At 39.7% G+C, this 22,820-nt stretch overlaps 1 protein-coding gene across 1 annotated transcript; it reads left to right on the top strand.

The window, feature by feature from the left end:
• Window positions 1–3,454: 3,454 nt before the first annotated feature.
• meox2a (mesenchyme homeobox 2a) lies at window positions 3,455–22,379 on the top strand. Its single transcript, XM_061956219.2, has 3 exons — window positions 3,455–4,170; window positions 9,217–9,389; window positions 19,868–22,379. Exons 1-3 carry the CDS (start codon window positions 3,576–3,578, stop codon window positions 20,084–20,086), a joined length of 987 nt encoding a protein of 328 aa, XP_061812203.1. The 5' UTR covers window positions 3,455–3,575; the 3' UTR covers window positions 20,087–22,379.
• The last annotated feature ends 441 nt before the right edge of the window (window positions 22,380–22,820 follow it).

A 22,820-nucleotide genomic window follows, 5' to 3' on the forward strand; every position in this document is an offset into this window, starting at 1 on the left:
ATAAAAATAGTAATAATGATACTTTTGAAACAGAATATATATTCATTTATATAATAGTAATATTAATACAAAATAAATGATAGTATAATTTTTCTGGTCTGTATTGCATCGCTTTTGTCACTTGTTACTAGGCAGAGTTGATAGGGTGCCATCATAACTGCCTTATAGGCTCATTTAAAAATCAACATTAAATACTAGCCATGCCTGCTATTATGTCCGTAAAAAAACACACAAGAAAATCTGACACTTCAGGCACATTTATGTAATGGATGCTCTGTATTGACTGTACTGTACCAACTATAGAAAGTGTTACTTCCTGCCCTGAATGCAGGCGCCCCTGACTGAACTCTCACCACCATTCAAAGATAACACACTTGGAAGATGACCTACTCCCCACAAAAGTATGATATTAAAAACCAAACAAACTTACAAGAATAAAACACGACTTCCTTGCTGGATAAAATGACAGAATTATAGCCCGGATTTGATAAAAAGAAAAAAAAACTGCTTAAAGTCACTTTTCTGAGCACCACAATCCAAGTGGTCAAGTTACCTCTTAACACACCACGAGACAACTTCCAGTTGAATAAAAGAAAAAAATGTGCAGGAAATATAGTTTTTGTATTTTATTTCAAAGCAAAAGGTCAACGACCTGCAGCTGACACACTTGATGAATTCACAGGCTCGGAGATTTGCCTCCGTCAGAACAGGAGGGGTTCAAGGCTGAATGGACGTCGCCACAGGCCATCAGCCGCACGATTGGAAACATGTGTGTGTGTGTGTGTGTGTGTGTGTGTGTGTGTGTGTGTGTGTGTGTGTGTGTGTGTGTGAATACCTGTTCCAGTATGTAGCCTGCGCTAACCTGCTAACAGCCTCCATTTGTAAGACAAACAGCAGAGGAGTTTGACACTCACACACCTGAAGGCGCCGCCACCATGACGACGTCCTTCCAGCCCGAGCTCTCTGCTAAAGTCATTTTCTCTCAAAGAGGAATTAATTTCCTCTCCCAAACGCGCCCGGTGTGTCGCCCCACCCGAGTTCTCAGTGAAAGGTTGACGTTAGGACTTTGGTAGACTTGAAGGGACATTTTAATATGTTTTTTAGGTGTATTTTTGTATATATTTATTATTTTTATTGACGTCCAGCATCAAACATTCTAATTCATTACATTTGTCTGTCTATCTGTGTTGGCCCTGCGATGAGGTGGCGACTTGTCCAGGGTGTACCCCGCCTACTGCCCGAATGCAGCTGAGATAGGCTCCAGCACCCCCCGCGACCCCGAAAGGGACAAGCGGTAGAAAATGGATTGATGGATGGATACAACTTATTTGCATACATCCACTGTCTGCCCTAAAAGTCAAAATAATATTTTTTTTGTTATACATCCCAACAATGCTTAAAAAAAACATACATACATACATATTTATTTATAAATCTGCAAAAAAAATGTAGGGTCCGATATCAGCAAAAAACAAGTATTGTATTATATTGGCATGCATGTAAAAATGTCCGATACCAGCAATTGAACGCAGCTACACAACAGCTAAACACATAATAGCACACAAGATAGACATATAGATTAAGTGTCTTTAACTGAACAATATTGCAGTCTAAAAAAGCACATTTGTCAATATAAACAAATATTGAATAAATATTAGGGATGTCCGATAATGGCTTTTTGCCGATATCCGATATTCCGATATTGTCCAACTCTTTAATAACCGATACCGATATCAACCGATATATACAGTCGTGGAATTAACACATTATTATGCCTAATTTGGACAACCAGGTATGGTGAAGATAAGGTACTTTAAAAAAAAAATAATAATAAGATAAATAAATTAAAAACATTTTCTTGAATAAAAAAGAAAGTAAAACAATATAAAAACACTTACATAGAAACTAGTAATTAATGAAAATGAGTAAAATTAACTGTTAAAGATTAGTACTATTAGTGGACAATCATGTGTGCTTACGGACTGTATCCCTTGCAGACTGTATTGATCTATATTGATATATAATGTAGGAACCAGAATATTAATAACAGAAAGAAACAACCCTTTTGTGTGAATGAGTGTGAATGAGTGTAAATGGGGGAGGGAGGTTTTTTGGGTTGGTGCACTAATTGTAAGTGTATCTTGTGTTTTTAATGTTCATTTAATAAAAAAACAAACAAAAAAAAAAAACGATACCGATAATAAAAAAAAACGATACCGATCATTTCCGATATTACATTTTAACGCATATTATCGGACATCTCTAATAAATATAGTTTCATATCATATATTACTTACACATACAAAGTCTCCAAGGCAGAGGTGTGTTAGAAAGTATTCAGTAACAAATGTGTCCGCATCATTCAACTTCCAGGTGTGGCCAAAAATAATAACCACTCCACTTCAACTTGAAGACAGCATGAGTTCATTCTTACTATTGTTCTGTCTTTGACTAATTTCGGTTGATGAACCCGTTTCTAACATTCCACACTGCAAAGTAATACAAGTATGTAGGATTTGTTCAAATATCAGTATTCAAGGTTTCACCATCGATATCTTATGGTAAATGGGTTATACTTGTATAGCGCTTTGACACTATTTCCACATTCACCCATTCACACACACATTCACACACTGATGGCGGGAGCAGCCATGCAAGGCCCTAACCACAACCCATCAGGAGCAAGGGTGAAGTGTCTTGCTCAAGGACACAATGGACATGACTAGGTTGGTAGAAGGTGGGGATCGAACCAGGAACCCTCAGGTTGCTGGCACGGCCACTCTCCCAACAGAGAAAATGTTGTTTCGGGACGCCCCTAAAAATATTGAAATAAAATGAAGTTGAGCAAAAGAATGACAACTGTTCATATATGATATTGCGTGTAAAGAAATTTATGTTTTGTCGTCGTTGTCAACAAGGAGGCGTTGGCGGCGCTGTGACATCACAGGAAGTCCTCCCCGAGTGCCCACATGAGAATGCAGAGGACAAGGTGTTGGGGTCATGTGACCTCCACCAGCCTCTTACCTGAAAGGTATAGTTTGAAAAGTTGGCCACCTGAGGCCAGGTCCAGGTGCAAGGGAAAAATGCCCGGCCTTGGTTTCCCGCCGAGACTTTTAACGGCGCAGATTTATTACGGCGTTCCGTCGACGGTGCGTATGCGGTCAGCGGCGACCCAGCCTCCCTCTCACGTTACACCCTATTTATAACGTCCCCTCCGCCGGCTCCCCTCGTTCTGCTGCAGCTCCTCGGGACCTCCTCCTGCTCCCAGCCTCCGGAGCCTCCACGCTGCCTCCTGACATCCGAGAGGCTCGGCTGCAAGCCCGTCCTCGGCCTCAGTGTTTATCCCGCTCCAGCCTGGCAACCAAGCGGATTACCACAGGAAGGACGCCCCCCCCCCTCCACTCCCTCTCCCCCAGCTTCCAGCAGAACAGCCGCTGCTTCTCTCTGACTTTTCTTCCTTTTTTCGCGACTGCAGGGAAAACTTCTGGGATATGCGCCGCTCATCTCTTTGCTTCAGCGTGATTTAGCAGCTCCCTGACCTTTCACCTTTCTCGGAGGGGTTGTGCGCGCTAGCGATGGATCACACGCTGTTCGGCTGCCTTCGGAGCCCCCACAACCCCGCGCAGGGCCTGCACCCCGCCGCCTTCGCCCAGTCCCCCCTCACCTTGCACGGACGCTCGGACCACGTCTCCTACCCGGACCTGGCCTGCTCGTCGTCGTCCTCCTCGCCGTCCTCCACGTCCTCGCCCTCCACTTGCATCATCTCCGGCTACGCGCCCGAAGACGGCCTGTACCCCGGGACGCACCCCCACCACCATCACCACCAGCACCCCCACCACCAGCACCCCGCTGCCCACCGCGGCCACGTGCAGACGCATCACGTGCCCGCCCAGCACCACACCGCCTGGCACGTCCCCCAGATGCCCTCAGCCGGCGGGGGTGTGCGGCCAGGCCTCTGCCACCCGCACTCCCACCTGTCCCACGACAGCGGGCCGGCTCCCCCGGACCTGGGGCACCCCGGCGGGCCCACCATGTGCGCCACCACCCCCAGTCTGGGCGGCGGCAACACCCCCACGGGAGCCTCCTGCGCCCCCCTCGAGTTCGGCAGGCCGACGCCATCGCCCGCTGAGGCCGAGAAGAGGAACGGCAAGAGGAAAAGTGACAGCTCAGGTACAAAAACGACTTTTTACAATTTATTTCAAATTATTCAAATATTTTACGGTCACACGGAACAGCATGTTTACTTGTATTTATTGTATTTTATTATCATATCATGTCTATAAGCAGCTAATCAGCAAAAATATCTAATTATTGCATCAAAATAGGTCATTTTTTTAGGATATAGAGCAGACAAAAACACTGAGGCGCCTTATATTGGGATTTATGCATGTGTGATATTGGACTTTTTGGGCCAAACTTTATAGAATATAATTTCTTAAAGGATGGTTGAATTGTGCGTTTTTTAATTTTTTTTATTTATTTATTGTAATCAAGAACCAAATGACACAATTTGCTATAAAACTGACATCCTGCGAATTTGTATGAATGCCAAAGAACACAAGAAATATGAATATATTCCAACAAAAATGATTGATAAATAGCATATATTTGACTCCAATCACAAACTTGGACCAATCACTAGTTTTTTTTACAATAATATACAAAATGTTCATTTTTCATCATTTTGTATGCTTGAGTGATTTTAATATGAATTCCTGTCATGATCCTGACAAGGCCAACAAATGTATCAAACACATCCATGGTCATCATAAAAGTATGTCAGCATTATGAATTTCCACATTTTTGGTGAGTGACCCCTTAAATCTGCTGAGCCAGAACGTCGCTTAAATAGTTTTTCGTTTTTTCTGGAAGACTTTACTTTGCAACACATCCCTGCTGACCCGTGGATCTTTTCCCACCTGCACTCATCACGACAATCAATCACGGCCGCCGTCGCCTTGTTGGCGTCCTCGCCGGCAATGTGATCTCGGGGAGCGTTTTTTTCCCCCCTCCACAGCCCCTTTAAAGGCCCCTATGTCTGCCATCTTGTTTCAATACCAATATTTACTAGGTGTATCAAAAAAGTAGATTTTCAAATGAATCGCGATTCTTTATTGATTTAAAAAGATCAAAAATTGATTAAGAAAAAATAAAATGTTTTGTTTTAATTTATTTTTTAATCTGTCCTGTCCAGCCACTCAGACAAATCATATTGTTGATGTCAATGATCATAAATGCTGTACAGATTTAAGACATAGTGTGGCAGATTTCTCCTGTTGCCTTATTTCTGTGTGACTTTATCAAATGTTAGTGTACAATTTTATTAAAACCAGTTTTCTTTCAAGTCAGGGGTCTCCAAACCTTTTGACTTGGGGGCCGCATTAGTCCAAAGAACCACAGTGAGGCGGGATTTAGCCACTATGGCCTCCACCTGTGAAACAGCTTGCCAGAGAGCCCCAGGACTGCAGATAGTGTTGAACTTAAAAAAAAAAAAAAGTTAAAGACACTCCTTTTTAATCAGGCTTTTCACTATTCATCTGTTTTTTTATTATTTTATTGTGTTATTTATATTAAAAATTTTACATGCGTTTTGTCGTATGTTTTATACTATATATATATGTACAGTATATATATATATATATATATATATATATATATATATATATATATATATATATATGTATATGGATATTTATGTATATGTATATATATGTATATATGTGTGTATATATACATATATATATGCGTATATATTTATATATACGTACATATGTGTATATATACATATATACGTATATATATATATATATATATATATATATATATATATATATATATATATATATATATATATATATATATATATATATATATACACACACACATATATGTATGTATGTATAATATATATGTTGCCTATACATATATATGTGTACATATTATATTGATATAATGAATATATAATTCGATGTTAAGAGTATATGAAAGTTTGACTCCTACCTTGTTTACTTCCGTGACAACCTCCTTAAAGTTTTGTAATTAATCAGAAATTGCAAGCAGCTAAAATGCGCCACATGTGGATAAATATGGAAAATGTTTTGCATTTTCCCCATCATGCTTTGTGATGTTAATGTATTTTTGGTGCTTGGACATTTTTTTTCAGAATATGCAAAAAGGTCATTGGCATGTGTTGACTTTTTGTGTTGCTTGCATTTTTTTGTGTTGGTAAGGTTGTTTCGATTGGGTTATATATAAAAATACTGTGCTGCAGTTACTACAACGCTTGACCGGATTTAGTCACATTGTGCACAAAATGGCAGATAATTTGCTGCAAACAGATATTCACAATTAATTTGGTAACATCCGGTGGGGCCAGAGTCCTTATTAAAACTCATGACGTCTCGCGGGCCTTAGTTTGGACACCCCTGTTTTAAGTTATGTAACACATGTTCAAAACTGTAAATCTATTTTATGGAGGAATGTCGGTAATCATAGAACTACCACACATAAATACAAATAAAAACATTAAATAGTATTGATTCTGAATCGAATCGTTACCCCCCGAATCGAATCGAATCCCGTGTTGCCAAAAGATTCACAGCCCTAATATTTACTATTATTATGCCAATATATAATTCTAAGTGCTTGTTAGAAATGTTATTTCCTTTCCTGACATATTTTTCACAGATGAAATTTGTATTTGGTACCTGGACGTTGAACCACACACCTCGTCCCATTTCCTCCCCGTAAATGATTTGGAAAGTGATCGGCGTGCAAGTACAGTTGGTGCGCGCTGATTAGTGGGCCTCGCCGGGGCCGCTGACTCAATCAGCTGTCTAAATATCACACCGCCTGCACCAGATTGGGTTTCACCATCTGGACCCCCAAAAAACCATGGACAAAAGAACAAGGTAGAACAAGCAACAAAAAGACGAGAGCTCGTGTGATATAGCTTGGCTGCATCTTTAGTGCAGTGAAGGATTTTTGGCATTGTTGCTTTTTTTTTTTTGAAGAAAAAGGAGCTTTTGGAAAACATTGTGGACCTGGCTGGTGCGTGTCGGAGACTGGTAATATTACTCTTCACTCATGGGAAAATAAAAAGGATAAAAACAATGAACAGACTTTTTCTTCATAAAGAGCTTTCACTTTTGATGCTTTTTGGGGGGGGGGGGGGGGGGTTTCTCACATTTTTCCTCTCTTTTTGGTGAAGGGAAGGTCTTCACGCCTTGATTTACCTTGATTTATAGACAAGGATATCTCGCTGTTCATAAAGTAATAATCAGACTGTAAAACTTGGAATAAAAAAAGTCGTAGCGAGAGTGCTCTTTGTGACCCGACTTCAGGCTTAGCACCATTCCTGATGCACCCAGGGCACATTTACACTTGCAGACCTGCCAGATCAGCACACATTACTGGACAGTGCATCTGATAAATCAGCGTACGATGATTTTAAAGTACAACAAAATGGAGACAAAAAAAAGTTAAAAGAGGCATTGGATAACATGTGCTTGCTTGCAAAATGTCAGATACAAGCGGTCCTGCAAAGGTGGACGGACAGTTACCATCTAAATGTCCTCCAATAAACACACACATTTGCTATTTTATCAAGTCATTGACAAAAGGTAAACATGGTAAGAGATATAGGCTTCTAGGAGCTAGCAGCTACACAACGACTAAGCACACAGTAGCACACTAGCTAGACGTACGTAATAAGTGTCCTTAATTTAGTCCTTCTCAAATAGTGGGGCGGATCCCCCTGGGGATTGTGGAGGCGCTTGTGACCTCGGGGAACATACTTTTTTGCTGTACGAGAATATGCCAAAGCGTATGTGGCGCTTGGCTTCACTTGAAAGTCCACTCTCAATCACAGGTTGTCACTTGCATGCCAGACCAACAGGGGGAGATATAGCCCCTATCAACAAACGTGTGCACTTTGTACATATTTATATATACACACACACACACACACACATATATATACTGTATACATACACTCATATATATATATATATATATATATATATATATATATATATATATATATATATATATATATATATATATATATAAACATATATATTAATATATATATATATATTAATATAAACATATATATTAATATAAACATATATATGTATACATGTATATGTGTGTATATATGTATATGGGTATATATATGTATATGTGTGTGTAATATGTATATGTGTATATATGTATCAATGTATATGTGTATATATGCGTATATATAGGTGTGTGTGTGTGTGTGTGTGTGTGTGTGTGTGTGTGTGTGTGTGTACATATTATATTAATATGATGGATATATAATTAATATAATGATATATAATTGGATATTAAGACGTGGGAATGTCAAGATGTGAAAATGTTCCAATTCTACCTTGTTTACTTCCGTGAAGACCTTCTTAAAGTTTTGTAATCAATCAGAAATATCAAGCAGCTAAAATGCGCCAAACATTGTGGAGAGAGTGTTTTATATTTTTTCCCATCATGCACTCTAATGGATTTAAATGGGTGTCATTTTTGAATTGTTTACAGTGTTTGTTGTGACTGTGTGTTGACCTTTATGTTAGTTGCTTTTTTTTTTTTTTTTTGCACCACGACTAGGGAAGGTTGTTTGGATTGTGTCATATAGGTGAATGCCGTGCTATTGTTTCAAACTACTTTCAAAGTTCATTGATCTGATTTACAAACATTATTCACAAGATGGCAGTAAATATGTAGCATTCAGAGACAGCCTGATATTTAAGCTTATTTTGCAATCAGTTTGCGGTGCAAGGCTTCGTTGAATTCATGACGTGCAGCGGGCCAATTAGAAGAGGCTGACGGGCTGCACTTGGGCCGCGCCCCATAATTTGGACACCTAGTGAAAAATCTGACTTTGTTATTGAGCGAACAAAACAAAAACTGCACAAGGAAGAAAATAAAGCATTGCGTCACCCTGGCTGGAGTTTTCCAAGGACGTCGGTGCTTTTGAAGTCGCGGATGAAAGGCTACGACGTACAGAAAAATATACGCCATGTTAAAAATACTCATGTGCCACAGACCACATCAACCATGTCTTAGGGTATTGCGACATCATATGTTTATAGAGAAAGAAAGAAATGTTGACGTCATGTGAAGAAGCACAAGGAGACAAAGATGCCCTTGACTGCGGAGGTAGAAAAGAACGACTAAGACCCGCTTTTGTTTGGGTCACAGAATCCCAGGACGGGAGCTACAAGTCGGATCTGAGCAGCAAGCCCAGGAAGGAGAGGACGGCCTTCACCAAGGAGCAGATCCGGGAGCTGGAGGCCGAGTTCGCCCACCACAACTACCTGACCCGACTGAGGCGCTACGAGATCGCCGTCAACCTGGACCTCACAGAAAGACAAGTACGTACCCAACGCTTGCTCCGGTTTGCTTCCTCCTCGGCTACTGTTTTTGTCGCGATGGAGGCTATTGTGCTCCAGATGTGGCGCACGATGGGATTATCCTCTTCCAGATGTTGCTGTCCATTCTTCTAAAAGATGGGAAGGAAGTGCTGTCCAGCAAGTCGCTTCCTATCCTGTAAATGGAGTGCTGTTAAAAATAACAAAACAACAGGAAGGAAGTGACAAAAGCACACGCAGCTTGTGATTGTACTTCTTTTTACCAAATCTGCAAGAGGATTTGCTAATTCACAATAAGATTTTTAATTCCAGTGAAATTGCTGCAGCAATTATTAAAGCTCCCCTCTCGTGCAAAAGTGACTTTTTAACAATGACGTGTCCCTAGCGCAGTGGTTCTCAAACTTTTGTTCACCAAGTTCAATAGGAAGGGGATACAAATGACCATTTCTGTCACGGTTTACCTGACGCCTGAAACGTGACGAATTGGGGCGGTGCACTATCCACTTTAGCTGCCAGATGGCAGTGTTGAGTGTCTTAGAATGTGTTTTGTGGCAATTTTAACTTCGACCACAGTGTCAGTTGCGATGTAGAGTGGCACTTTGCATCATTTTCAGCAGACTGCATTGCAAAATGATTAACCCCCCCTCTCAGCTACACAATATAGTATATATATGTATGTATGTGTGTATATATATATATATATATATATATATATATATATATATATATATATATATATGTATATATTTGTATGTATATGTACATATACATACATACATATATATATATATATATATATATACATATATATATATATATATATACATACACAGTATATATAGTGTATATATGTACACGTGTACAATATACAGTATATATTTTTTTTACACACACAGATATATATATATATATATATATATATATATATATATACTGTATATATATTATATATACACATATATATATATATATATATATATATATATATATATATACATACATACATACACAGATTATATACAGTATATATATATATATATATGTATATATGTATGTGTGGGAAAAAAATCACAAGACTATTTCATCTCTACAGGCTTTTTTCCCACACATACATATATTGCGCTCTACTACGGTATCGAGCACTATTTTTTGGATAACCTTATTAAGACATATATATGTATATATATATGTATATATATATATATATATATATATATATATATATATATATATATATATATATATGTATATATATATATATCTATATATATATATATATATAAATACACACACAGTATGTAGTGTGACATGCTAATCTGGCATGATGTTGCTATTAAAATGTGAGCGTTTTGTTAGCAATGTAGCTAACATACAGTACCTAAGCTAATGTTGCTAATGTTTATGTCTCCTGAGTGAAAATATTACATATGTTAGAGTTACAACATGTATGTAAAAAGTGTGTTAAGGACACAACAGCCCTTTCTGGAAATACACAACATAAAAATAGGGAACAAAATGTAATAAGATTCCACGTAAACATATTTTTCTTATCGTCAAATGATAGCGTTTTGATCAGATGAATCACAATTTTTAATTCAGTTAATTACTCGCTTGCATTATTTACATAATTTATTTCAAAAAAAGACTCCAATATTTAGATACAAACACAATTCTTTTGTCAGAATGTCGCACAGGAACTTGCGAAGAGTATAGTATGACGTGTATATTTTCAACAATTCTGCAACAATATTGTTAATAAAGTGCTGATGTACACCAACAGAGAAAGTACTCAAAGCATCCATAAACATAACTCACGGTCATAATAAACTGTGTGAATATTCAGTGTATATCCATGATTAATGACATGTTTTCTGTGAGTAAATACACTTAAATGGGTTTACTTTGACAGCTCTAATTATTATTATTACAATTAGAGATGTCCGATAATATCGGCCTGCCGATATTATCGGCCGATAAATGCTTTAAAATGTAATATCGGAAATTATCGGTATCGGTTTTTATTATCGGTATCGGTTTTTTTTTTTTTTTTTTTTTTTTTTTATTAAATCAACATAAGAAACACAAGATACACTTACAATTAGTGCACCAACCCAAAAAAAAAACCTCCCTCATTTACACTCATTCACACAAAAGGGTTGTTTCTTTCTGTTATTAATATTCTGGTTCCTACATTATATATCAATATAGATCAATACAGTCTGCAAGGGATACAGTCCGTAAGCACACATGGTTGTGCGTGCTGCTGGTCCACTAATAGTACTAACCTTTAACAGTTAATTTTACTCATTTTCATTAATTACTAGTTTCTATGTATCTGTTTTTATATTGTTTCACTTTCTTTTTTATTCAAGAAAATGTTTTTAATTTATTTATCTTATTTTATTTTATTAATATTTTGAAAAAGGACCTTATCTTCACCATACCTGGTTGTCCAAATTAGGCATAATAATGTGTTAATTCCACGACTGTATATATCAGTATCGGTTGATATCGGTATCGGTAATTAAAGAGTTGGACAATATCCAGATATCGGCAAAAAGCCATTATCGGACATCCCTAATTACAATAAATCTGAATATTCACATCTGATTTTACACACTAGTTTTTTTAGGCAAATGTTTCAATTCCCATAAAAGTTCAATGGCAGAAACCTTGGGGAATATATCCATCCAAAATGAAATACTGTAGGTAATAAAAAAAAAAAGTGGGCACAGGTAGGTATGTTTAGCAGTAGCGTGGCGTTTACTGCATTTTGTTTTCTTCACTCTGTAGACCTGGCCGCCATGTTGGAATTGCCACCCAAAACAGCGCGGTGCATGTGTGTCATGACCTGCAGCGCTGTTATGTCATGGCACGGTGCAGGGGGAAAAAAGCAGTAAATGTCCCATAACGTGATTGATGTCATCGCACGATGAGGAGAACTAATCATCGCAATCGCTCTCAGATGTCAGCTGGCCCTAATGTCATGTGACTAAACCCCCCCCACACCCCAACCCCCACCCCGCGCATCTGTGTTAACTTTGAGCAGAAAACTCCCGGCCCTTTCACACTCACTCGGTGCAGACAGTAAGAAAAGCGTCCGTCTGCTAATTAACGACACCAATAAAAGGGTTGACCTGCTAATTAGCGGAGGCGTACGCATGTGTTGGACACAGCGTTGTACTCGGTGAGGTCAGTGGCGGTCCACAGGGGGGTTCAGGTCTGGAAAGTGTCAGGAATATAGGAGCGTCTTAAAGTCCTCCCCCGCCCTTTCAGTTCCTCCTCTCCAGCGTGCCTTGAGAGGATGTCGAGAAGTAAGATAAATGTTTGTGCGCCGCGTTGTGCCACCGACCCAAAATAAACCCAGGCCTCCCTCGGTCCCCTCAGGTGTTGACACTCGGTAATCCTGGTGGTGGTCGGCACGCTACCAACTGCTGAGTCTTCACTGGTACGTCACTGACACGGTTTGGAAGTGCAAACTAACAACATAGCAGAGGACTAAAGCTACCCAGCAGGCACAAGACATTAAAATGTGCAGTGTTCTGTTTTGTTTTTACTGTAAAATTCTGACAACTGAGCTGGCAGTTTTTTTTTTTGACACGGTTTGGAAGTGCAAACTAACAACATAGCAGAGGACTAAAGCTACCCAGCAGGCACAAGACATTAAAATGTGCAGTGTTCTGTTTTGTTTTTACTGTAAAATTCTGACAACTGAGCTGGCAGTTTTTTGTTTTTTTTACCATAAAAAAGATTAAATACTGTAAATAGCAAAATGTTAACACAGTTTTTAATCGTGAAAAACTGCCAGCTCAGTTGCCAGAAGTGTACCATCGAAAAACAATGGTACTTTATGAGTTTTATTTATTTATTGTGTGAATGCTCCAAAGCATTTTTTTCTACACCAAAATTCATCTATTTATTAAACTTCTTTGACTTCCTATTCTTCTTCTCCAGATTTTGGTGCGCTCTACCTTACACATTTTTCACCCGATTCAAGCCGTTCCAACTTCAAACTGTTCAGCCTATTCGGGAATTGCGGACTTTCCCTTGACACATTCCAAAATTCCCAGATTTCCGGGACATTTTTCCCATTTAAAATGAATTGGCCATTTTTCTAACTTTCATCATTTCCACATTTTTCAATCGAATTAAACTATATTCCACTTTCAACATATTCCACTCATCCTGGACATTCAAACTATCATTTTTTCAAGTAAAAAAAAAAAAATCCAGGAATTCCCATAATTCCCGTTTTTTCAAATTCAATTTAAATTCCACATTTTTCAACCCACTTCAACCGTTCCACCGTCCAAACTTTCCTCTTAATCAGGACAAAAAACTAAGTTGTTTTTCGAAATGAAAATTTCTCAGTTTTCCCGAAATTCCAAGAATTCCTTAATACCATTTCTAAATTAAAAATGTTACTACTTCAACGTTTCTCAGCCAATTTGAAAAATTCCAACACCAACCATTTCAATTCATTCAGACCATTCAAGTGTTTTACTATTTTCCAAAAATGTCCCTCTTTTCCCGAAATTCCCATTCAAATCAATGGGACATTCTTCAAAGTTCTTCAACTCCCACATTTTCCATCGGATTCAAACCGTTACAACTTCAAAATATTCAGCCTGTTTGGGAATTGGGTGCTCTACTTCAACAATTTTCAAAACATTTCAGGATTTCAGTTCAACTTCAGCATTGGAGCATTCGCATGCAATTCCTTCAGGAATTGCCTCATCTAGTTACCATCCATCCATCCATCTTCTTCCGCTTATCCGAGGTCGGGTCGCGGGAGCAGTAGCCTAAGCAGGGAAGCCCAGACTTCCCCCTCCCCAGCCATTTCGTCCAGCTCCTCCCGGGGGATCCAGAGGCGTTCCCAGGCCAGCCAGGAGAGATAGTCTTCCCAACATGTCCTGGGTCTTCCCCGTGGCCTCCTATCGGTCGGACGTGCCCGAAACGCCTCCCTAGGGAGGCGTTCGGGTGGCATCCTAACCAGATGCCCGAACCACCTCATCTGGCTCCTCTCGATGTGGAGGAGCAGCGGCTTTACTTTGAGCTCCCCCCGGATGACAGAGCTTCTCACCCTATCTCTAAGGGAGAGCCCCGCCACCCGGCGGAGGAAACTCATTTCGGCCGCTTGTACCCGTGATCTTGTCCTTTCGGTCATGACCCAAAGCTCATGACCATAGGTGAGGATGGGAACGTAGATCAACCGGTAAATCGAGAGCTTTGCCTTCCGGCTCAGCTCCTTCTTCACCACAACGGATCGATACAGCGTCCGCATTACTGAAGACGCCGCACCGTTCCGCCTGTCGATCTCACGATCCACTCTTCCCTCACTCGTGAACAAGACTCCGAGGTACTTGAACTCCTCCACTTGGGGCAAGATCTCCTCCCCAACCCGGAGATGGCACTCCACCCTTTTACGGGCGAGAACCATGGACTCGGAGTTGGAGGTGCTGATTCTCATCCCAGTCGCTTCACACTTGGCTGCGAACCGATCCAGCGAGAGCTGAAGATCTTGGCCAGATGAAGCCATCAGGACCACATCATCTGCAAAAAGCAGAGACCTAATCCTGCAGCCACCAAACCAGATACCCTCAACGCCCTGACTGTGCCTAGAAATTCTGTCCATAAAGGTTATGAACAGAATCGGTGACAAAGGGCAGCCTTGGCGGAGTCCAACCCTCACTGGAAACGGGTCCGACTTACTGCCGGCAATGCGGACCAAGCTCTGACACTGATCATACAGGGAGCGGACCGCCACAATCAGACAGTCCGATACCCCATACTCTCTGAGCACTCCCCACAGGACACGGTCGAATGCCTTCTCCAAGTCCACAAAGCACATGTAGACTGGTTGGGCAAACTCCCATGCACCCTCAAGGACCCTGCCGAGAGTATAGAGCTGGTCCACAGTTCCACGACCAGGACGAAAACCACACTGTTCCTCCTGAATCCGAGGTTCGACTATCCGGCGTAGCCTCCTCTCCAGTACACCTGAATAGACCTTACCGGGAAGGCTGAGGAGTGTGATCCCACGATAGTTGGAACACACCCTCCGGTTCCCCTTCTTAAAGAGAGGAACCACCACCCTGGTCTGCCAATCCAGAGGTATCGCCCCCGATGTCCACGCGATGTTGCAGAGTCTTGTCAACCAAGACAGCCCCACAACATCCAGAGCCTTAAGGAACTCCGGGCGGATCTTATCCACCCCCGGTGCCTTGCCACCGAGGAGCTTTTTAACTACCTCAGCAACCTCAGCCCCAGAAATAGGAGAGCCCACCACAGATTCCCCAGGCCCTGCTTCCTCATAGGAAGACGTGCTGGTAGGATTGAGGAGGTCTTCGAAGTATTCCCTCCACCGATCCACAACATCCGCAGTCGAGGTCAGCAGAACACCATCCTCACCATACACGGCGGATGGTGGTCCAGAATCGCTTCGAAGCCGTCCGGAAGTCGTTTTCCATGGCTTCCCCGAACTCCTCCCATGTCCGAGTTTTTGCATCCGCGACCGCTGAAGCCGCACATCGCTTGGCCTGTCGGTCCTCATCTAGTTACATTTTAGTATTTTTATGTGGCATCCCTTTGCACTTTTTTTAAAGGTATGATCCCTATTGTAGTATTTTATGCATCCTGCTGTGTTAAAATGTACAAGTGACACCGCTTTGCATTATTTACATAATTACAAATTTAAAAAGGTTATGTCTGTACAGCACTTTGGCCAAGTGGGGTTGTTTTTAAATGTTTAAACTAAACTAAATACATTTTATACTTTTTAAATCAAACCTCGATTTAATTTAATTCTTTTTTTTTAACATTTGTTTATTGACATTTTTCGACAAAACAGTTAGGAAAAACAATACAATACAACAACAAAAAATCAGTCAAATAAGTCCAAGCAAATATTGATATCAAGCCGAAGACGACTGCACTTCCCAATGGCCTCAACATGGTGCAGCAATACACAAAAGCAAACAAAAGGCTCATCAATCAACCACAATTCGACCACATTGCAATCGGGCCGAAGCAGATTTGATGCATGTTTTATAACAAAGCATATCCACGGGAAAGAAAATGTTTGATAAGTAATTTTTCTGTATGCAAAACAACTAAAAACAATAAATCTGCAAACCTTCCTGATACAACTGGCGTGGAAATGAACCTGTTGTGACTCCCTCGCCAGACCAGCACCATTGCACTGTGAGGATATTATGGAAAAAGTGTATATTTTCTTATCAGTGACGGAGCAGGAAGGGGCTCGGAATACATTTGAGGTAAAAGTTCATCTTAAGTGCCCTGTCTTTCAATAATTGATCATCTCCACGCAAAGGTGGGTGCAAACGAGCGTCTTTTCTTGTCTTTCTCATCATCTCCGGGTCTAAGTTGAGTGTCAAGGTTGACCACCTTCTTGATTTATGGCCACATGATTTATAATCTAGAATTTCACCAACTCAGAGGCGATGCAGCAGCTCACCTGTTTAAAATGTTTATATAGCAGCATAAGTTCGTTAGCTCTCTGTGATCAATGCGCCACTAAAAGTAGTTCCTCGGCGTTAGCGCTTATAGTAACAATATCGCTAATACTTGGTTAATAGTCAGGTCACGAAATGTAAATGGAGTATTGTTGGCGCTTTTTGGATCATTTTTATAGTGGGTTTTATAGCTGCATTATCCAATTAGCTCCACTGTCAGCTGACTTTTATTTACGAGTTTGAACGCATTAAAAAAGAAAAACATAGTTCCACTTTAACAGCAACGTCATGCTAGGTTAGCATATTTGCGAAAGATTTAAACTTACAACTCCCACCTCCTTATTGGCAGAACTGTATTTTAAAATATGTAGCAAAGCCTGCTACAGTCTGAGTACAACAAAGTGAGGGTTTGGAGACACATTACAGTTAGAACTTTATTGAAAAGTCCCTTTTGCTTAATACAGGAGCGTTGATGAGAGTCCATTTAAATTATTTAACATTTGTACCCTTTTTTACGACCAGCAAAGCTGTAATTCAACAATTTCCCCACTTGGTGGCACACGAACTGTGCTTCCATTCTGCTACTGGTTCAATATACAAACCCCAAAACCATTGAAGTTGGCACGTTGTGTAAATCGTAAATAAAAACAGAATACAATAATTTGCAAATCCTTTTTAACTTATATTCAATTGAATGGACTGCAAAGACAATATACTTAACGTTCGAACTGGAAAACTTTATTTTTTGCAAATATTAGCTCATTTGGAATTTGATGCCTGCAACATGTTTCAAAAAAGCTGCCACAAGTGGAAAAACAGCCTGAGAAAGTTTAGGAATGCTCATCAAACACTTATTTGGAACATCCCACAGGTGAACAGGCTAATTGGGAACAGCTGGGTGCCATGATTGGGTATAAACGCAGCTTCCATGAAATGCTCAGTCATTCACAAACAAGGATGGGGCGAGGGTCACCACTTTGTGAACAAATGCCTGAGCAAATTGTCGAACAGTTAAAGGGGAACATTATCACAATTTCAGAAGGGTTAAAACCATTAAAAATCAGTTCCCAGTGGCTTATTTTATTTTTCGAAGTTTTTTTCAAAATTTTACCCATCACGCAATATCCCTAAAAAAAGCTTCAAGGTGCCTGATTTTAACCATCGTTATATACACCCGTCCATTTTCCTGTGACGTCACATAGTGATGCCAACACAAACAAACATGGCGCATAGAACAGCAAGCTATAGCGACATTAACTCGGATTCAGACTCGGATTTCAGCGACTTAAGCGATTCAACAGATTACGCATGTATTGAAACGGATGGTTGTAGTGTGGCGGCAGGTAGCAAAAACGAAATTGAAGAAGAAACTGAAGCTGTTGAGCCATATCGGTTTGAACCGTATGCAAGCGAAACCGTCGAAAACGACACGACAGCCAGCGACACGGGAGAAAGCGAGAACGAATTCGGCGATCGCCTTCTGACCAATGATTGGTATGTGTTTGTTTGGCATTAAAGGAAACTAACAACTATGAACTAGGTTTACAGCATATGAAGTACATTTGGCAACAACATGCACTTTGAGAGTGCAGACAGCCCAATTTTCATCAATTAATATATTCTGTAGACATACCCTCATCCGCTATCTTTTCCTGAAAGCTGATCTGTCCAGTTTTGGAGTTGATGTCAGCAGGCCAGGGAAGCTAGGGTCGATATTCTTCTCTTGATCATCTTCGGTGGCATAAGGGACGGTGTGAGCCAAGACATCCAGGGGGTTTAGCTCGCTCGTCTGCGGGAACAAACTGCTTGCCGTGCTACCGAGGTCTTTTGTCCCTGAATTGCTCACACACTCTGGCAGATTCAATGGGGGTCTGGCGGAAGATTTCTTTGACTTTATCAATGGAAATGCATCTGCTTTGAGTGTCGCGGGATATCCACACATTCTTGCCATCTCTGTCGTAGCATAGCTTTCGTCGGTAAAGTGTGCGGAACAAACGTCCAATTTCTTGCCACTTTCGCATCTTTGGGCCACTGGTGCAACTTGAATCCGTCCCTGTTCGTGTTGTTACACCCTCCGACAACACACCGACGAGGCATGATGTCTCCAAGGTACGGAAAACAGTCGAAAAAACGGAAAATAACAGAGCTGATTTGACTCGGTGTTTGTAATGTGTTTGAGAAAATGGTGGATTGCTTCCCGATGTGACGTCACAACGTCGAGAGCGAATAATAGAAAGGCGTTTAATTCGCCAAAATTCACCCATTTAGAGTTCGGAAATCGGTTAAAAAAATATATGGTCTTTTTTCTGCAACATCAAGGTATATATTGATGCTTACATAGGTCTGGTGATAATGTTCCCCTTTAAGAACAACATTTCTCAATGAGCTATTTCAAGGAATTTAGGGATTTCACCAACTACGGTCCGTAATATCATCAAAAGGTTCAGAGAATCTGGAGAAATCACTGCACGTAAGCCATGATAATATGGACTTTGGATCCCTCAGGCGGTATTGCATCAAAAAGTGACATCAGCGTGTAAAGGATATCACCACATGGGCTCAGGAACACTTCAGAAAACCACTGTCAGTAACTACAGTTCGTCGCTACATCTGTAAAGCTACTATGCCAAGCAAAAGCCATTTATCAACAACACCCAGAAAGGCTGCCGGCTTCGCTGGGCCCGAGCTTAGTTCCGAAATGTCTACTGAGTGTTGTTAAAAGGAAAGGCCATTTAACACAGTAGTAAAAATGCCCATGTGCCAACTTTTTTGCAATGTTAATGATTATTTGCAAAGACAATTTTAGTTTCTCAATTCAAACATTAAATATCTTGTCTTTGCAGTCTATTCAATTGAATATAAGTTGAAAAGGATTTCCAAATCACTGTATTCTGTTTTTATTTACGAATTACACAACGTGCCACCTTCACTGTTTTTGGGTTTTGTAGAAGTGCGCTGAAGCATACCTGTAGGTGGATCCTAACCGGCACCTGTTTGTGTTTACAGGTAAAAGTGTGGTTCCAGAACCGGAGGATGAAATGGAAGCGCGTGAAGGGCGGCCAGCAGGGGGCGGCGGCCCGCGAGAAAGAACTGGTGAACGTGAAAAAGGGGACGCTGCTGCCGTCAGAGTTCTCCGGCATGGCGGCCTTGCGTCACTCCACGGACTCCCTGGCCAACGACGACAGTCACGACAGCGACCAGAGCTCTGAGCACGCTCACTTATGATCGTTTTGGTATCGGGAAGGGGAAGTCCGGAGCGACATCGTCGTACAACGATGCTAAATAAATGTGCAGCCGAGTAACAGACGTACATATCATGACGACGGAAGTAAGAATGTTGTGAATGTGAGCTTTTGGCGACGTGAGCGGTGTAAACATTCCATGTTTGATTTGCACTGCTGGACAACGCCAACATGCGGGTGACATGCTAGTCATGGAAACTGCCCCCCCCCCCCCCCCCCCCGGAGTCTTGTGTGACATGAGTGTGAAGAGATTTTGGTGATTGCAGCATCAGCGACCTCATCGCTAAAGTATTTCTGATTCTGATTCTGATTACTCAGAATGGACGTGCTTTTCTCTTAGAGAGGTCAACATTTTGACGTCCTCAGCGTCACACTCCTCATTTTGCTGTCCATTTACTAGTGATGTGCGATACCACTGATTTTCTTACCGATCCGATACCAAGTAAAATTCAGGCTGGTATTGGCAATACCGATCTGATACCGATATACCGATACTTTGTGCAAATATACCGAATGTGTCTGCTAAAATTTAGAAAATTGTGTATTTTCAAGTAATAACATATCAAAAACTATCAAAAAAACTCTCAGAATTCAATAAGAAAAAGCAGAATTTTCTAAATTAATAATTAATAACAATATACTTAGTCACCTATGAATGTATATTGTAAATATATATTATATATGGGTTTTTTTTAATAAAAAAAATATGAAAATGGTCCTCCCATACTTGACTTTTCAGAATGCGGATCCAACAAATTAAAAGCTCTCAAAATAAAAACTAAATATTTTTAAAATATAGACAAAGTTTAATTAGGTAAAAAATAAATGTTACTTTAAAAAAAATATACAACAACCATAGTAAACACTGTTAAATGGGTAACTGAACATTAATATTTTTGTACTGGCAGAATTTTTGACACACTAAGTTATGCAGATACACAACTGTATATTTAATATTTTTATTCTATTTTTACATGGGGAAAAAAAACAATAGTAAAAATGTAAGAAAAAAAGAGCAAAAAAATCGGTATGTAATGAGAAATAGCTGAATTTTTTAAACTAATAGGTCATAATAATTTACTTAGTCACCTATAAATATATATTATGTTTGTTTTTAGCATTTTTTTAAATAAAAATATATCCACATGGCCACCCCATACTTGACTTTTCAGGATGCGAAAAAAGTGGAAAAAGACACCCCTGACATTAAAAGCTCTCAAAATAAAAACCAAATATATTTAAGATATAAACAAAGTTTAGTTAAGTAATTAAAAATAAAATATTAACTTATTAATTAATTTGAAAAATTACAACAACCACGATAAACACAGTTAAATGTGTAACTGAACATTAATAGTTTCATACAGGCAGGTTATGCAGTTACACAAATGTATTATTATTATTTTATTCTATTCTTACATGCGGAAAAAAACAATGGTAAAAATGTAAGAAAAAAGAGCAAAACAAATCGGTATGAAAAAGTTGAAATGTTCTGACCAATAATTAATAATAATATCCTTAGACACAATATTTATTTTGAGCATTTTTTAAATAAAAAAATATCAATATGGTTTTTGCATATTTTGACTTGCGGCACTTGGTGGAAAAAGTTTGGACACCCCTGAACTAATGTATCAAAAGTATTTTGGATTTGAGGATCGATATTAGAGCATAAAGATTTGGTATTGGCGGTACCGATATTTCAGTATTGATTCGCACATCACTACCATTTAGCAGCTTGACAAGCTTTCATCACAATAAACACACAATAAGGCTGGCCAAGTCTACAAATGTTGCAGATACCGATACCAATATGTTTGACTTGAAAATGTTCAAGCTCTTTGACTGATTTTGTGATTTTTTTTTTTTCTAATAACAAAAAAAAAACAATGTTATCACGTCACATATTTGTGAACAATTCAACATGTTTTAAATACAACAATATAAGACAATGTAATAATATCAGCAAAATAAAATGATTCCCTTTTATTACATTTGGTTACATTTGGTTACAGTTGGAGCAAAATAATTAACAAAAGCCATTGTAAAGAATATATACACTCGAGGTATCCTGATCTGATATTGATATCGGTCCAGGATCAGCAGAAAAAAAATCGGATTATAATCGCTATAAGCACTCTGATACTGTACAAGCAGCCCTGCAGAGTCCAAACCTGGATAGTTTAAAGCAGTGGTTCTTAACCTGGGTTCGATCGAACCCTAGGGGTTCGGTGAGTCAGCCTCAAGGGTTCGGCGGAGGTCAAAACACACCCGACTCATCGTGTAAATAAAAACTTCTCCCTATCGGCGTATTATGGATACGGCAACAGCAGAAGTCACACTGATTTGCAGGTGTGTAATTTGTTGTGAGTTTACACACTGTGTTGGTTTTGTTCTTTGAACAAGGTGATGTTCATGCACGGTTCATTTTGTGCACCAGTAAATAAACATGGTAACACTTTAGTATGGGGAACATATTCACCATTATTTAGTTGCTTATTAACATGCAAATTAGTAACATATTGGCTCTTAACTAGTCATTATTAAGTACTTATATTAATGCCTTATTCGGCATGGCCTTATTATAACCCTAACCCTCTAACCCTGGCCCTAACCCTCTAACCCTAACCCTAACCCTAACCAAATAACTCTAAATTAAGTCTTTGTTACTTAGAATATGTTCCCCTAGTGTCCAAAAAACTCTAAATTAAGTCTTT

Source organism: Nerophis lumbriciformis, linkage group LG04 (genome assembly GCF_033978685.3).
Source record: "Nerophis lumbriciformis linkage group LG04, RoL_Nlum_v2.1, whole genome shotgun sequence".
NCBI lineage: Eukaryota > Metazoa > Chordata > Actinopteri > Syngnathiformes > Syngnathidae > Nerophis > Nerophis lumbriciformis.

Coding starts and splice junctions, on each gene's coding strand:
- meox2a (XM_061956219.2), top strand. CDS start 3,576: ATGGATCACACGCTGTTCGGCTGCCTTCGGAGCCCCCACAACCCCGCG. Junction 4,171..9,216: donor GAGGAAAAGTGACAGCTCAG/GTACAAAAACGA, acceptor TTTGGGTCACAG/AATCCCAGGACGGGAGCTAC. Junction 9,390..19,867: donor TGGACCTCACAGAAAGACAA/GTACGTACCCAA, acceptor TTGTGTTTACAG/GTAAAAGTGTGGTTCCAGAA.